Genomic DNA, 17,596 nt, shown 5'->3' on the forward strand with positions numbered 1-17,596 from the left:
GAAGATGTGGCAAGTGGTGGGATCACGTTGGAGGTGGTGAAAATGTCAGAGGATTATTTGTTGTATGTGACAGCTGGTAGGGTGGAAGGTGAGGACAAGGGGGACTCTGCCCTTGTTAGGAATGGGGGGGATTGGGAGTGAGAGCAGAGTCATGGGGTATAGAAGAGATCCTGCTGAGAGCCTCACCTATAGTAGAAGTAGGGAACCCCCGTTCCCTGAAGAATGAGGACATCTCCGATGCCCTGGTGTGGAACACTTCATCCTGGATACTGATGCAGCGTAGACGGATGAATTGGGAGTAGGGGATGGAGTCCTTACAGGAAGCAGGGTTTTGAAGAAGTGTAGTCCAGATAGCCATGGGAGCCAGTGGGTTTATAGTGGATGTCGGTCAGTAGTCTATCACCTGCGATGGAGATAGTGAGATCAAGATATGGCAGGGAAATGTCAGAAATGGTCCAGGTGTATTTGAGTGCCGCATGGAAGTTTGTGGTGAAATGGATGAAGTCAGTGAGTTGTGTGTGGGTGCAGGAGGTAGCACCAATGCAGTCTACTTTGTCAGGAGGTAGTTGAGGCAGGTACTTTCGTAGCGTTTAAGAAACATTTAGACCGGTACATGGATAGAACAGGTTTAGAGGTATAATGGCCAAACGCAGGCAGGTGGGACTAGTGTAGATGGGACATGTTGGTCGGTGTGTTTCCATACTGTACGACTCAGTGGCGCCCATATATATATTCTCGTCTGCAAGAACTGCTTTGGAACTGGTTCTTCTGTTAAAGAATATATTGCAAATTATATTATAATGCACACATGATCAAATTCTAAATCAAAATAAGAAACAACTACATTTTAAACGTATTGAATAACATTTACCACGATGTAAAACAAACTTTTTGCCAACAGATTTCGAACATGCATTCAGGCGAAAGGTCTTATACATGTAGCTGAGGTGTCTGAGGAACTGCCTGTAAAAAAACACTCATGTTTTACAACAGTCTACTAACAGCGTTCATATTTTTACATTTGCTTTGAAATATAACTGCCAAATATTTGTCGACGGGCACCAGTGTTCCGAGGGGGTGCCGACGTTTGGGCTTAATTCCCTGGTTAATTCAGGCCCGGCGTGGGCCGTCCCGCCAGTGGCGAGGACCCTGGGTTGTGGCGGGCGGCGAGGGAGCGGGAGAGATGGCGATGGCCCGAGGAGTCTGAGCGGACATCGGCGGCATCCCACATCATTCGGTAGGTATTGTGGCCGCGGTCGAGCCAAGGGACAGTGGCGGTGTTAAATCTCGCAATATTGCGGTGAGATTGGCTTTAGTCGGCACCGCGAGGGAGACGGGCACTGAGCCAGGCTTTCGGGCCTAGGTGGCGCGCATTGTCCTCGGGCAGCTGGCGGCGGAGTGAGCCGGGCCTGTGGTCTCTGCGCGGATATGGGGCACGGAGACTATGCTTGTGGCCGCTGCGCGGATATGGGGCAAGGAGACCAGGCTTGTGGTCTCTGCGCGGATATGGGGCAAGGAGACCAGGCCTGTGGCCGCTGCGCGGATATGGGGCAAGGAGACCAGGCCTGTGGCCGCTGCGCGGATATGGGGCAAGGAGACCAGGCCTGTGGCCAATGCGCGGATATGGGGCACGGAGACCAGGCCTGTGGCCAATGCGCGGATATGGGGCACGGAGACCAGACTTGTGGCCATTGCACGGATCCGCGATACTGACTTATGGCCACTGCATGAACCCGTTACTTAGTGCACCGAGCTGGTTTGAAGCCCGATGGGCCATCATGCTCGTGCTCCCTTGTACGACTTCCTCCACCAGCCGATCATTTCAGAGCGTGGATTACTAGCGAACAACCTCTGTAAACTGATGCCCTCTGTGAACCACATTTACACGGCCATAAAACAAAAACTATTTCTTCCTTCCATTAGACCCATGATTAACTTTGGCCTACCTTTAGGGAACAAATTGGTGTTGATCCGCAAAGTCTGGAAGTTTAGGTTACCTGTGTTAATCTAATTTCACTGTCATTGTATTCTCTGAAAAATGGGCGAGTGGAAATTGTTCATTTTTCCTAAGTATGTGGTGGTTGTGATAGAAGATCAAATTTGTAGGAATGTTTAGGTCTTGATGGAAAAATCTATAACTACTTTTTAACAAAAATGTTATTTTCTAAGGTGATTGAACAGGTTAATTATTTTGTGGAAAGGCTATGTAATATCCTTGCACATGTCTCAATAGAAGCAATTGTCAATTTCAATGACCACCTGCAGTGAAACTGACAGACTTCTTAAGAGACAATAGTTTTTAGTTATTGCGGGAAGTTATGTAAATCAATTATTTTCCCAGACTATTTTTGCATAGCAATTTTTTTCAGCTTGTCAAATTCAAAAATATTTTTTAAGTAGTTCTTTAGTTCCCAATCGAAAATGTGCATTAAAACACAAATACTTGTGTTTTTCAAAATGAAGGATAAATCTAACAATCGATTTTTTGTGGTGTTGGTCTATTAGCTCATGTGGCTTTTGACTGCTGAAGATGGTGTAATTCACATTTTAAAAACTTAATTGTGATAAAATCATAACCCATTTTACTCACTGGTTTGTAAAATTGTTACATCAAGGCTGCATTTTTTAAACAGTCACAGTTGTTAAGTTTCCCAGTTAAAGTGGTTCTGAAACAAAAAAAAAATACCAGAAACACTCAGCATCATGTGGTAGCATCTGTAGAAAGAGTAACAAAGTTAACATTTGTCAGGTTTTATTTATCTTATGTTCCATCTTGTTACTTTTCATCAGATTTTGAGACCAGTATTTACGTAACTAATCAGTCCAATTCTTCTTCTTTATGCAGATACTCTTAACAGCTGGAAACAGGACCTAATCTTCTATACTGTGATAAAATAACTTGCTGAAAGATGTTTTTATATAATCTGACCCTTCAAAGGGCAACTGGCATTTCACATGCCATTCATGGAAACTTCTCAGGTAAGCATCTGCAACAGAATGGGTTTGTATGATCTCTGCTATTAAGGGGTTGATTGTGACATTGGTTTGCCAAGACATCGATGGCGAGTGGAAATACAGAGAGTTTGATGCAAGCTCATCAAATCAATTGTTGTCCACATTTGAATCCTGGGGGGGGGGGGTTGGGTTGGGTTCCATAACTTACTCCGCAGATCAAGTTAAGGAATACCCATACATACTTTATGCACTTTAAATTATTAAAATAAATATCAACTTTTGGACAACTTATCTTGCACTGCCAAAACCTGTTGAGTTAGTGATGAATGAAGAGCTTCACGGTGTCTTCTCTTGAGGCCTGGTTGCCAATTGTGGAATGCCACAGAACTGAAACCTTGAAATCACTATGACCTATGCAGTCACAGTGCTGTTAGGGGTGCCGTGAGGACTGTTGTTCCAGCATGTCAGCGTACTTTGTGAAACCCGTGACCATTTAGAATTCCATTTTAGTCCTTTTCTCTTCTGCTTTCATCTTTCCTCGAGGCACTACTATTGCCTGCGCAGGGATATGCTCCAGTGGACACTGACAAATCAGAATTTAATTTTTGCCCTAGTTAATTAATAACCTCTGGGACTGATGACGATCACTACAGTCGTCCTTCCTGTATTTTCACTGTTGTAAGATGGGCAGCAGGCAGTTTACAAATTTCTATAACAATCAAAAATATTTTACTGACAAGAGTTGGGGGATTAATAGTTTAATGGTACTTTATAATGTGCTACGCAATGTTTTGCATCCTTGTTTCCATATTTCCTTACAACATATGAATCCATTTTAGCCCATGGGGTCTGTTGTTCATGAGGCAGTCTTCCCTCTAATTTTCCTTGTATAGTAAGCTTTCCACATGCCCATCAACTGCTCTACTTTTATATTCCCCTACTCACTATTATAAATTCATAATGGCTAATTAACCAACCTTGTGTCTTTGGGTTGTGGGAGGAACTCAGAAGTTCCAACTGCATATGGCCAAAAATGGAAGAGATGATCCAAAATGGGTGCTGAGAAGTGAGCACTGTGCTGCCTGTATCTGAATGTTTGATGCTTCAGCCAAAATACTGCACTTCTGTAATACTCTACTACAGCACTTAACTGCAGGATTGGGTTCCAATTCTTTGTTGAGCCTAACTTGGGAGAACTAGATTTTACTAATAGGATTATTGGTAAGATTATTACCATCTACATTATTGGTAAGATCATAGTTTTGTGTTAGCTATGGTGTGCACATTGTGAGTTCAAGTCATATTCCAGAGTTCAAGTCATGTTCCAGAGACCTCGGCGCTAACATTTCAACTTTCAATTGACATTACCATTAACATTTCAACTGACGTTACTCCAGCATTTTTGTCAACTTACAATAGAGTGATGTGGGGTTGACACAACAGTGCAACAGTCAGTGCTGTTTCCTCACAGTTTCCATATTCAATTCTGCCATTGGGAGCTATCATTGTTGATTTTGTATGTTCTCTGTAACCGTGTGAGTTTGGGATAAATGGAATGAGTGTACACGGTTGGCGTGGATGTGGTGGGCCACAGGGCTTGTTTTATGCTGAAAAACTCATATAAATCAAGGTTTGCAAAATGATCTAATTTAGCCGGCGTTGTGGAATAGATTTCAAAATTGTTTGTAATGTCCTTCACGTTGCTTCTATGTGCATTTCAATTTTAGGCACCAAAATGCAGGAGATTGTTGTTTCCCGGGGAAAGATCTTGGAGTTGCTCCGTCCAGATGCAAATACTGGGAAGGTGCACACACTGTTGACGGTGGAGGCCTTTGGGATAATTCGTTCTTTAATGGCCTTCCGGTTAACTGGAGGTACCAAAGGTGAGAATATTCATAAATGTGCGTTGACCTCTTTTGTGAAAATATTTATAAATTCGCCAAACAAATGATATGGAAATTGGCGCTGAACTGAAATCTATTCTCAATTTCATTTCAACACTTGCGTATCTTGACTCCAAATTATTTTTTAGAAGTACAGTCTGTATATTATATGCTATTCCTAATCCTGGTGGATGATGAATATGTTTGAGGTCATGCAAAGTACCACAGTGAGGAAGAGTGGGGTAGGGGATTGGATTCATTTATGTCTTGTCTAACACGGTGACTTTATTTACTTAAGATTGTCGTTTAGAGATCTGATTGTCCCCAGTGGTTGGTTGTGGTCAGTCACAATTCAGTTATTTCATAGAGTAATTGGAACCCCATTTAGAAAGTAATTCATGGGACTTTATTTCCGTTTATGGACCGATATCACAGAAAGTTGCCTTGAGATGGATTAACTTTGGGAGCTTTCATAAAATTCTTGTGAACTAGATCAGTGTAAGTGCATAATTAATAAATGATCCAGGTTGGCATTGAACAAAATCGAAATAAACAAATTGTGAACTATTTATTTGTTCTTGCAATGTTCCCGTCCTTATTTGTCTTTAGGAAGATGGGGATCGGGCTTTCATACAATTGAAAGACGCTTTAGAGGACAATTAAGAGTCTGCTGTTTATTTAAAGCTGCGGTCACAAATAAAACAGAGTGGTGGTTTCCATTTCTGGAAGATTGAAATGAACAAGTAAGGTTGTGATCTGAAAGCATCATGGCTATTTTTACTGATGTCATCTTTTTAATTCCAGATTAATAAAAATGAATTCAAGTTCCCAAGTTGCTACAATAATATTTTCAACTCTTGGTCTCTGGTCTAGGCCTTTGAATTGCTAATAACAGGATTTATTCAAGAATCAAAATGCTAATTAATTGCCAATCCTGGCTATCTTATGATTCAATTTATATAGTTGTTTTTAAAATTAAAGGCATTGTATGCAGTTGTCAGAAACTTTATTTCCTTTTTGTCCTCAGATTACATAGTAGTAGGCAGTGACTCTGGCAGAATTGTTATCCTGGAATACCAGCCATCCAAGAATATCTTTGACAAAGTTCATCAAGAAACCTTCGGAAAGAGTGGGTGCCGTCGCATTGTACCTGGCCAGTACTTGGCAGTTGACCCAAAAGGCCGTGCTGTCATGATAGGTGAGTGGCAGAGATGAAAGTAAGAACCAGAGCAGGCCATTCAGTTCCTTGAGTCTTATCCACCAGTTGGAATACGATGAACCTGTAGCATCGTCTGTTTACCCGTTGTCCTGTTGCACCAGTATTGTTTTTGAAAATAAATTACTCATTATGTGGGAGCAACAATCTGATACTGGTAAAGACACAAATTGCTGGAGTAACTCACCGGGTTAGATAGCATCTCTGGATAAGCAAAGTTTTGGATCGGGGCCCTTCTTCAGACTGATTGTGGTGGGGGGGGGGGGGGGGGGGGGAAGACTGGTAAGTGGTGGACACAGCTAGGGGGGCTTTTTGATTGGAAGATGGTTGGACATCGGCCAAAGATGGAAAGTGAGATAAGGATAGAAGAGACGTGAAATGTGATGCCAGAGGAAATAATCTGGTGGGTGAGGGGGGAAGGGAAATGAAGAAGTGGGTGAGTGTGCATCCAGGTGGGGCACAGGGAAGAGAGAGACAAATTTGGAGAATTGAATGTTACTACCTTTTAAGTTGTATCCCACCCAATAGGAGGTGCTTTTCCTCTAGTTTGCGTGTGGCCTTACTCTGGCAATGGAGGAGGCCTAAATCAGTATGGGAAGGGGAGTTAAAATATTTTGCAACTGGGAGATCCAGCAGGCCTGGATGGACAGAGCAGAACTGTTCTGTGAGATGGTTGCCTTGTCTATGCTTGGCGCTGCTGATGTAAAGGAGGCCACATTTGGTGCACCGAAAGCAGCAGGTGAGGTTAGAATAGGTGCCTGTGAACCTCTGTCTCACCTACAAGGACTGGGGTCCATGAATGGATATGCACAAGGAGAAATGGGGACAGGTGTTGCATCTCCTGCAATTACAGGGGAAAGCTCCTGGTGACGATGTGGTTTCGGTGGGAAGACCAAGGAGTTGCGGAGCGAACAGTCACTGCGGAAAGGGCTGAGGATGGGAAGACGGAATTGGTGGTGGGATCTCGTTGAAGGTGACAGAAATGTCGGCGACTGGTGTGTTGGATGGTGTGGTGTCCAACCCTTTCCACCTTCCGCAGAGACCGTTCCCTCAGCAACTACCTGGTTAACTCATCCTTTCCCACCCAAACCACCCCTCCCCAGGTACCTTCCCCTGTAACCGCAGAAGATGCAACACCTGCCCTTATACCTCCTCCCTCGACTGTCCAGGGACCCCATCAGTCCTTTTGGGTTAGGCAGAGGTTCATTTGCACCTCCTCCAATCTCAACTACTGTATCCGTTTTTCAGGATGTGGACTCTTGTACATTATCGAGACCAAAGGTAGACTGGGCGATCATTTTGTTGAACACCTTTGCTCAGTCCTCCTGAACCTACCTGATCTCCTGGTTGCTAAACACTTTAATTTTCCTTAGCATTCCCACACAGACCTCTCTGTCCTAGGTCTCCTCCATTGTCAGAGTGAGGCTAAATGCAAATTGCAGGAACAGCATCTTATATTTCACTTGGGCATCTTGCAGCTCAGTGGTATGATTTGGATTTCTCTAACTTCAAGTAAACCTGGCATTCTCTCTCTATCCATCCCTCACCCAAGTCGCACTTAGCTTCTCGTTTTCATCCAACAAACAGCTAACAATTACTTATTTTCTTTATTATCATTACTTTTTTGCATATTTTCCATTCATTGTTCTTTATCTCACTACATCATCGTCTATATCTCTCGTTTCCCTTATCCCTAACCAGTCTGAAGAAGGGCCTCAACCCGAAACGTCACCCATTCTTTCTCTCCAGAGAAGCTGCCTGTCCTGCTGAGCTACTCCAGCTGTTTGTGTCTATCTTTGGTTTAAACCAGCATCTGCAGTTCCTTCCTACACCCTACTTGTCACTTGCCAAGCTTTGTTCCGCCCCTACCTTTCTTCCAGATTTCTCCTTTCCACTACAGTCAGTCTTGAAATGTCACCTATCCATGTTCTCTTGAGCTGTTGCCTGACCTGCTGAGTTACTCCAGCAACGTGTCTTTTTTCGTAAAATAGCATCTCCAGTTCCTTGTGTCTATAATCTGATACTGGATATTGAAAGACTGATCTGAAATTTGTTTGTCTGCTTTCTGGCGTGGGTGGAAGTCGGGATTAGAAAACCTGGAAAATTTATCTTTGCGTTCCCATCTCCCAAAAATTGTGATCAGTGAAGGTAACTCCAGTCCCTTGATGAGGCTGCCTAATACTGAACTACAGATCTCAAATAACATTTTGATGATGTGGTATATTTCTGCTTAAGCTGCGCATTTATTACAGTGCTGGAGAAATATTTTTATTTTCATTGTGCCTTCTGGTTTTATAACGCAACTAATGGGTTTGTTACCAGGTGCCATTGAGAAGCAAAAGTTGGTCTACATTCTGAACAGAGATGCTGCTGCTCGCCTTACTATTTCCTCACCGCTAGAAGCGCATAAAGCAAATACTCTGGTATATCATGTAGTTGGTGTCGATGTGGGCTTTGAAAACCCTATGTTTGCTTGCCTTGAGATGGATTATGAGGTAATGACTTCAGAGAATTGTATGACTAATGTAATGTGATGAAACTTTTTTTGTCCTGAGACATTATTGACAACTAGTGAAATTGCAGTTAATTTTGCAGAAAAATTGCAGTGCTTTCAGAAGTCTCACTTTCTGCAGAGCTATGAGGAACGGAAACAGTTCCTTTGGCCGAATTCATCCAAGCTGCCCAAGTTTCCTAATTGAGCCAATTCCATTTTGTGGGCTCCTGGTCCAGCTCTCTCCAAACCTTTCCCATCCACTTGCCTGTTCAAGTATCTTTTAAATGTTGCAATTGTACTCTCCTCTACTTTCTCTGGCAGCTTGTTCTATATATGCACCACTCTGGAAAAAGTTGCTTCTCAGATCTCTTTAAATCTTCCTCCTCTCAATCCTACCCTCTGGTTTTAGATTTCCCTACCCTGAGGAAAAAAAACTGTGATCATTCATGTCACCTATGCCCCTCCTGATAAGGTCACTCCTCAACCTTTTACGCTCCAGAGAAAAAAATAATTAACCTATCCTTATAACTCACACTTTCCAGACCTAGTAACAATTGTGTAAATATTTTCTCACCTTTTCCAGTGTCATAACATCCTTCCTATAGCTGGGTGATCAGAACTGTGCAAAGTACTTAAGTGTGGTCTTGCCAACCTCTTGTATGACTAAAATGAGGGAAGACAATTAGACTTAAAACCTTCCATCACAGTGAGGAATGTGGGTAATCTGCTGTGATGGATTTTTACATTAACTTTTATGTAGTTGTGTGTCTTGTTGCTTTTTTTTAGTATGGCTGTATGGTAATTTGAATATCACTGTTCCTTAATTGGTACACGTGACAAAATACCTTTGAAACTGTTGAATATGATGTTTGTACTCTTATAGTGCTTTATTGGCAAATGTATCAAATGCCTTTTTCACTACCCTGTCTGCCTGTGTTGCCACTTTATGGAGCTATGCACCTACACCTCCAAGCCTCACTGTAATATAATACTCTCCTGGACCCTACGCTGGTCCAGCCCTGGTTTATTTTGCCAAAATGCAACGCCTACATTTATCTGCATTAAACTTCATCTGCCATTCCTTCGCTGAATTGATCAAAATCCAATTTTTAATTGTAGATAACCGCATTCACTGTCCAGTATACTGTCAATTTTAGTGTCATCCACCAACCTACTGGCTTTGCCACCAACATTCATATTCAACTCATTTAATCTAAATAACAAACAGCAGTAGACCCAGCACTGATCCCTTTGGCACACCATTCGTTACAGAAGACCCAGTCTGATAATCCTTTTCACACCTGTATCTGCCTATTGCTTGCCAGCTCATGCCCCACTCAACCCCCACCTCCTTCCACCACCTCTGTACTGGCTATTTCCCTTCTAGAACTAATTTTGAGGTTTGGATTTGAGATGATGTTTTGGATTTGAGAATATGCTGAAATTTAGCTATTGTGGCAAATTCAGTCATGCTCTGAATTTTTGGGAGCCTGTTGCTAGTGACTAAGAGCCTTGAGAATTGGATAAATATAAAACTCAGTTGAAATTGGCCATCTCATAATCAGCAGAGTTAATCTCGACATTAAACAGAGAGTAGCTGGAGTCGACTATTCATCTGCACTGAAAGATAGTTTGAGGTCTCGTGGTTTGAGTGTTCTTTTTCTCTATTATAGGAGGCGGATAGCGATCCTACAGGTGAAGCTGCTGCTAATACTCAACAGACATTGACATTCTATGAGTTGGACCTGGGCTTGAACCATGTTGTGAGGAAGTACAGTGAACCTCTGGAAGAACATGGCAACTTCCTGATTACAGGTATGGCAAGTGTAGGCTGACCACATATTGACTGAATCACATTTAGAAAGCTTAAGTTCAACGTGTACACGTTGTTGCTTGTGCTAAAACATCAATTTGCCTAAATATGATAAAAATAACAATTTGTGGTTTAAAAAACCCCCCCACAAATGCTGGAAAACTGTAATAAAAAGAGAAAAGGCCCAGTAGGTCAGGCAGCTTAAGTGGAGTGAAAAACAGTTAACATTTCCATTTGAAGACCTTTCGCAAGAATTGTGGAAAATTGGTTGGGGCTCTTGGTGAAGCAGCAATTTATTATTTTGGGCTTGGTTTTTTATACCAGACCAGTAAAGTTGAGAATTTATCTGTTTGTTAAGTCTGCATGAAATTAGCAATTTTGGATTTAATTTTTATTGGGCAGTAAGAAAAGCTCTTGTTTTATTTTTTTACCATTCACCAAATGTGGAGGGGAATGGAAAATGTGGGTGGTAAGGATTTGGCTGGCAGCACAAGGTCTGGGTGAGGCATATTCTGCAGAATTGCAGCAGCTATTGTTAGCACCTGAACTCACATTATGAGACGTTTTGGGTCAAGACCCTTCTTCAGACACTCGACCCGAAACGTCGCCTAATCCTTTTCTCCAGAGATGCTGTCTGAGCCGCTTTTTGTGTCTTTCGGTTTAAACCAGCATCTGCAGTTCCTTCCTACCCATATTATAAGTGTTATTGATCTCGAAATAAACAGTATTGCCCATCAAAAGCGGCCTTTCAGTGAAAGGCTGATGGCCCTGTAGATGAAGAATTTATATTAGAGTCTTGAGTGGAGGTTGACTCCTATTTGGGATGGAAGTTAGAATGGTAAGTGAAAAAGCAAAAAATCCTGTTGTGCACGTGGACCTTGAGAAACTGAACCTCACCGGGAGCAAGATAGATGATGGCTATTGAGGCTAACACAAATGCCAGATCTTTGCCTTTGGAATCTCCATTCTTTACCGATAAACAATAGGACAAGGTTTCTAGCAGAAAACATTAACGCTCTGATGCATGGTCTGTACCTGAAATAGTTAACCAGTCCTAAGTATGTCTGGCATGTACTGGACTTTTATTTCTCATTTTATTTCACTGTTTGGAAAGAAATACAGCAAGAAAGCAGGCCTTTTAGCCCACTGGATCTACACCAGCTATTTTGTTCACACTATTTCTAGATTTTTCCCATATTACCCTCTGCACTTTCCCCTAAAGTTAATCCAGAATCTATCTCTCACTACACGCAGGCACTTTACATTGATCCATTAACCTACCAGCCTGCATGTCTTTAGGTTATGGATGAAATCCTACTCTGGTCTCAAAGAATTGTGCAAACTACATACAGAATTGAACCTGAAAGTTAATGTAGTTTTTGAGACAACAGCTCAATCAGCTGTGCCACTGATTGTTATTATTAGTCCTAGTCTGGAACAATTTTGAAGTTTAAAAATAGCAACGTTTTGGTATGTTGAAAATAAAATCTCTTCTTCTGCAGTTCCAGGAGGCTCTGATGGACCTAGTGGTGTCCTAATCTGTTCTGAAAATTACATCACATATAAAAACTTTGGAGATCAGCCTGATATCCGATGTCCTATTCCCAGGAGGAGGGTAAGAACTATATTGCACTTTATATCCACCTTGCAGCAAACAGGAGAATTTTGAATGTTGAAAAAGGAATTTGCCTTTTTCAGGGATGTTCCAAAACATTTCAAAGCCATTTATTTGTAGTTGCTGTTGGCTCATGAGAGAAAACAGCAACATATTCATGCACAGCCAAATATCATAAAAAGTATAATTTATTTTAAAACCATAAAGCCAGGAGAATTGTTCGTCATGAAGATGGGTCTCTGGTTTTCAGATGGTAATTATTTTTGTGCATCTTAAATGAACAAATGTTTCATGTCCCATTCGTAACAAATGCCACTTCGTGCGCATGATCTGAGGCTTGATTCTGCAAACCTCTGACCCAGCTGAGTCATATTGATGCCTGTAACGAACATCATAGTTCTTTACGGTACACAAAAGAGTTCTTTAGCTCAATTGAGATTTACTAGGGAGAATTTGATTTGGTTATGTATTTCGTCAGATTCCCCTTTTGAGTAAAGAATGGGTGATGCGGAATGTAAATAGAGTCTTGGCTGAGCCACATACATTTTTCGAAAATAGAGGAATTAGGGTTATGGAAATGGAGTCACAAAGGCAGTCATACAGCATGGAAACAGGCCATTTAGCCAAATGTGTCCATGCTGACTAAGATGCTGCATGCAAACTAGTCCCCATCTGCTAGCCCCTGGCCCATTTACCTTTATTCCACTGCCCTCCATGGAAAAAGTTGCCTCTTTGGTTGCTATCAAAACTTTCCTCTCACCTTAAACCTATGCCCTCTCATTCTTGATTCTATGCTGGAGGGGAAAAGATTTTGCAATCCCCTTATGATTTTATACACCTCTATAAGATCACCGTTCAGCCTCCTTCGCTCCAATGAATAAAGTCCTAGCTTGCCCAACCTCTTCCTATAGCTCAGACGCTTGAGAATAATATTGTCCATAACTCCATTGAATGGGCTGAAGATATTTAGTAGAGTTAAATATTAACATTACCAGGCAGAAACTATATTCCATAAATAAAGAAAAAAGGATACATCAAACTATTAGGTCAAAACTGTCATGATTATATAATTTAATAATTCTAGTAGTTGCATATCACGGACCGTATTTTAAATCACTTCTCGGTTTTCCTTCCAGAATGACCTGGATGACCCTGAGAGAGGAATGATTTTTGTCTGTTCTGCAACACACAAGACAAAGTCCATGTTCTTCTTTCTAGCACAAACTGAACAAGGCGATATCTTCAAAATCACACTCGAAACGGATGAAGACATGGTAGGAAAACTTGTAGATTTCACATTTCAGGCTTAACAAGCAAAGTCCTTGTTGATACATCTAGTTACGTCTTTTTAATGGTTTGGCTTTGTTTAGTGATAATATGGAATCAAACTGTGACCACGTTTGTTATCAATGAATATATATATGCTCACCCAAGATCTGGTGTGTTCTACAATTTCATAATTGGAATGTTCTTACACCAGAATCCAGGATGTGAACAGTCCACTATAACTACACAATGAATAAAAATAGACGTTTGTTTTTAGGAGGATTTTATCTAATTAAGTTACAACAGGCCTGAACAGAGCAATCATATTTGTCCCCACTTTCCTTTTTTTCCCTGTAACCCTATCACTCGATCCATCAAGTTTATTGCAAATAGTAACTTTTTTTTAGAAACAAATTTTCAGTTTCTTCTACTTTGCAAAATACAACAAATAAATAAATTGGGATTTCTCTACAAGATTTAGTAGAGAAATCCCAATGGTCCTGATGTGTTTATCCGTATAAAACTACTTGGTATTTCTATGGGAATAAAATTCCTGAAACGCCATCTGTTCTGTTTAGATAAAGCTGCTTGGATGAGTGGGAGATTGTGGCAATTTTCCAATACAATACAATACAATACCTTTTATTTGTCATTTGAACCTCACATGAGGTTCAAACGAAATTTGGTTTCTGCAGCCATACAAAAAAAGAACCAAGACACACACCAACACAATTCAATTCACATAAACATCCATCACAGTGAGTAATCCTCACTGTGATGGAAGGCAAAACTTGTCGCTCCCCTGCTCTCCATTCCTCTCCCGAAGTCGAGGTCAAAGCCCCCGGCAATGCCACCCATCTCGCAATTTTCATGGAATCTTCGTGTGTAGGCGGTGCCAGGGATAGCGTCCCCCATTCACTACCCTGTTTATTCCGTAGAAGGGAATGACTAAGAAATTATGGTATTCGCTAAGTTAGATTTTAATTGATTGGAGTCTATTCAGATATCTCCATTAATAGTCGTTTTTTAAGCAGTTTGAGTAATTTTACAAGTTTGAGTATTTCTAACAGTCAGAGCACTCAATATTTTTGACAACTGGTAAAGCCCAAGATGTGGCTTAGATGCCTGTCAGTTTATGGGCATTTCCTATTCTGTACCCCTCCTTGAGCGATGCTATTTAAGTCAAGGGATGCACTGAATTACTGTGGAGCTTAACCACCGTCAAGAGAGCTGAGAAATCCCATGGTGCAAATGCAGTTCTTTTTGGTCAACATGGTCAACCAAAATTGGTTCACTGCTGAATACAGGTTATCTGCTCATTTATTTTTCAAATTAATCTTGCATATTCTTTCAAATATACTCTGCTTTCCTACCAAATACTTTCCTTGTCCTGACAATATGATGCCATTTTTTCTTCATCACTAGGTTACAATTCCAGAACTTCATACAGTCTGATACAGTTAAAATGGGCATTAAATGCTGGCATACTCCATAAATAAAAAGAACGGGTGGATCAAACTTTTATGCCCCCACCCCCAAAATATCCCTGAAGCTCGATTACTTCTCAAAATTGAATGCTATGCTATCTGTTTTCTGAATAGAACATAATAAAACATTGCTGTTGATTTCCCTCTAGTTTCTGATATCTGTTAGCGTTTTCATTTTTCTATTTTTCTCTGTTTGACGCTTGTACCCACTCATTCACTGTCCCGTTCCAACATCCTGCTGCTCTCGTGCACAATAGAATTAATACCCCAATATCTGAAGCTATGTTTGTATGTTTCCAGGTGACTGAAATCAGGCTGAAGTATTTTGACACTGTACCTGCATCCACTGCCATGTGTGTGCTGAAGACTGGATTTCTCTTTGTTGCTTCAGAATTTGGCAACCAGTGGGTATTCAGTTGTATTGTTAGTCATGCCAAATGTTATAAACTGCTTTGTTAAATATTTCTACATCCTGTTCTTACATGAGTGAGTGGTCTCATGCAACTAATTGAACGATGGCCCGAACTGAATGAATGTTTGAATTCCTTTGAGAACATATCTTGGTGTTATCAATCCAGGATATTAAAATTTTGAGGCCATATACAAAGTGTTAACCCAGTTTTTTGTTGATGTATGTTACTGAACTTGACGAATGCTGTGGTTTAATCAATTTTAAGTTCATAACCAACAACCAAAAAACATAAAATATGACTACATTTCTCAATATTTTTGGGCTTTGGCTCACAGCATGGTGATTCCTTTACTTGGAAGATCAAGAAGGCTCAGGTCCTACATCAACCTCCACCCAACCAGCCGTCTACACGGCGCACCATAAAAGTGGACGACACCACTCTTGGAAACGTTGACCACTTCCCCTACCTTGGCAGCATTCTTTCCTCAAAAGCTGACATCGACTCTGAGGTCAACCATCGCCTGAGTTGTGCCAGTGGAGCCTACGCCAGACTCGGGAAAAGAGTCTTTGAAGACCGAGACTTAAAGGCTCAAATAAAATTGCTGGTCTACAGAGCCGTTGTCCTCTCCACCCTGTTGAATGGAACCGAGTCATAGACCACCTACAGCAGGCACCTGAGAGCCTTGGAACAATACCACCAAAGATTCTAAGGATCAGCTGGGAGGACAAACTCACCAACATCAGCATTTTGGAGGAAGCCAACATGACCAGCATCACCACAATAATGCAGCACCAACTTCGATGGACTGGCCATGTCATCCGCATGTCCAACACACGTCTCCTTAAAGGGCCTGTCGCACTTCCACAACCTAATTCGCGACCTTTTTTACTCGTGGACATTTTTCATCAGGCTAGAAAAACGCCCTGACCTACTTAATGCCACGAGTATGAGTCGGGGGTAAACTCAGCAGAAGTCGTGAAAGTGGGACAGGCCCTTAAACAGATCCTGTATTCTCAACTGAAGGAAGGTCGGCGAGCCGCCAGCAGGCCAAAAGGCCAAAGAAACACTTCAAGGACAACATCAAGAACAGTTTGACAAAATTGTACATTACATCGAGCAACTGGGAGCAAATTGCACTGGACAAGCGCTCCTGGAGGAAATCCATGCAGGAAGGAGCTGCACGTCATGAAAAGGAGCTATGCCGTGTCGCAGAGACAAGGCGACAGCACCGTTAGGGGAGAGAAGGGGGCATGACGACTACCAACCACTTCCAGTCTCCACTGCCCACGTTGCACCAAGGTGTGTGGATCGCGGATCGGCCTCTACAGACATCTGCAGACCCACAAGTAGACGACCCTATGGAGAGGAGAGGACAGTCATACTCGTTTCGAGTGACCGCCGATGATGATGACTTGGAAGAACCAACTAGCTCCTATTCCTCCAGCCTCCCTGCCCCATTTTACTTTTAAGTAAAAGTACAGGCTGTTCATACTGCCTGTAATGGTCTATAACTCTTTGATACACTGCCCAATAGTAATCTGTCCAAAAAAAACACACGTGCTGAATGCTGAAACAATGAGTGCTGGAGATAATCATCAGGTCAGGCAGCATCTTAGGAGGGAGAAACATAAGTTAATATTCAGGTGATGACCTATGAATAATCTGTCCATTCACCTTAAATTTCAGTTGATGCAATGCCCAACTGGTTTTGAATATCTGTGTAAGGGGATCTTTATCCTTTTCCTCAGCATGTCATAATACTTCTACTTTTTCATATATTTTAATATGTATCACCATTTCCCCTCTAATTAAAGACATTTTAGTTTCTAATTTGCCTGTCAATTCTTATACCTTGGGCAGGAGGAATTATGTGTTCTCTTTAATCAGAGTGATCATGGTCCTGGCTGCACTCTTTTATTGATCATGGTCCTGGCTGCACTCTTTTATTGATCATTTTTGGACGTCAATGATGCCTGGTTCTCTTACTTTTCAAACCAGTTTTAATGTGGAAAATCTGGATTTGCCAGCATGATCACAGGCTCAATGACGGATATCTGATAGATTAGGGACATGTCATACGTTTTTTGTGTTTTAAGTAATTTGTTTTTCATTATGTAAATTTTAAAAAAACAAAACTTTTATATTGCAGTTACCTTTATCAAATTGCACATCTGGGAGATGATGATGATGAGCCAGAATTTTCTTCAGCCATGCCCTTAGAGGAAGGAGATACCTTTTTTTTCCAGCCGCGACCTCTCAAAAACTTGGTATTAGTGGATGAGCTGGACAGCTTGTCACCAATTTTGACATGCCAGGTATACAATGCATTCTAAATCATTTACTTTGCAGGTCCCTCCATTTGTTTAATCATTTATCGGATTAATTGGTTGATTTAGGAATTGATAGTCTCTTTTTTGTGTTGGCAGAATTGGTCACTGCTGTACATAATGCTGA

At 41.5% G+C, this 17,596-nt stretch overlaps 1 protein-coding gene across 1 annotated transcript in view; it reads left to right on the forward strand.

Moving 5' to 3' along the window:
* Positions 1-1,118: 1,118 nt before the first annotated feature.
* sf3b3 (splicing factor 3b subunit 3) overlaps positions 1,119-17,596 on the forward strand; it is a 41,608-nt gene continuing 25,130 nt past the window's right edge. The window contains exons 1-10 of the mRNA XM_033036008.1: positions 1,119-1,237; positions 2,846-2,979; positions 4,683-4,838; positions 5,866-6,036; positions 8,377-8,549; positions 10,222-10,363; positions 11,864-11,976; positions 13,113-13,250; positions 15,030-15,133; positions 17,292-17,457. Of these exons, the coding sequence (XP_032891899.1) occupies positions 2,910-2,979; positions 4,683-4,838; positions 5,866-6,036; positions 8,377-8,549; positions 10,222-10,363; positions 11,864-11,976; positions 13,113-13,250; positions 15,030-15,133; positions 17,292-17,457 (1,233 nt within the window). The 5' untranslated portion in view covers positions 1,119-1,237; positions 2,846-2,909. The remainder of the gene's footprint in view (positions 1,238-2,845; positions 2,980-4,682; positions 4,839-5,865; positions 6,037-8,376; positions 8,550-10,221; positions 10,364-11,863; positions 11,977-13,112; positions 13,251-15,029; positions 15,134-17,291; positions 17,458-17,596) is intronic.

Source organism: Amblyraja radiata, chromosome 17 (assembly GCF_010909765.2).
Source record: "Amblyraja radiata isolate CabotCenter1 chromosome 17, sAmbRad1.1.pri, whole genome shotgun sequence".
Taxonomy (NCBI): Eukaryota; Metazoa; Chordata; class Chondrichthyes; order Rajiformes; family Rajidae; genus Amblyraja; species Amblyraja radiata.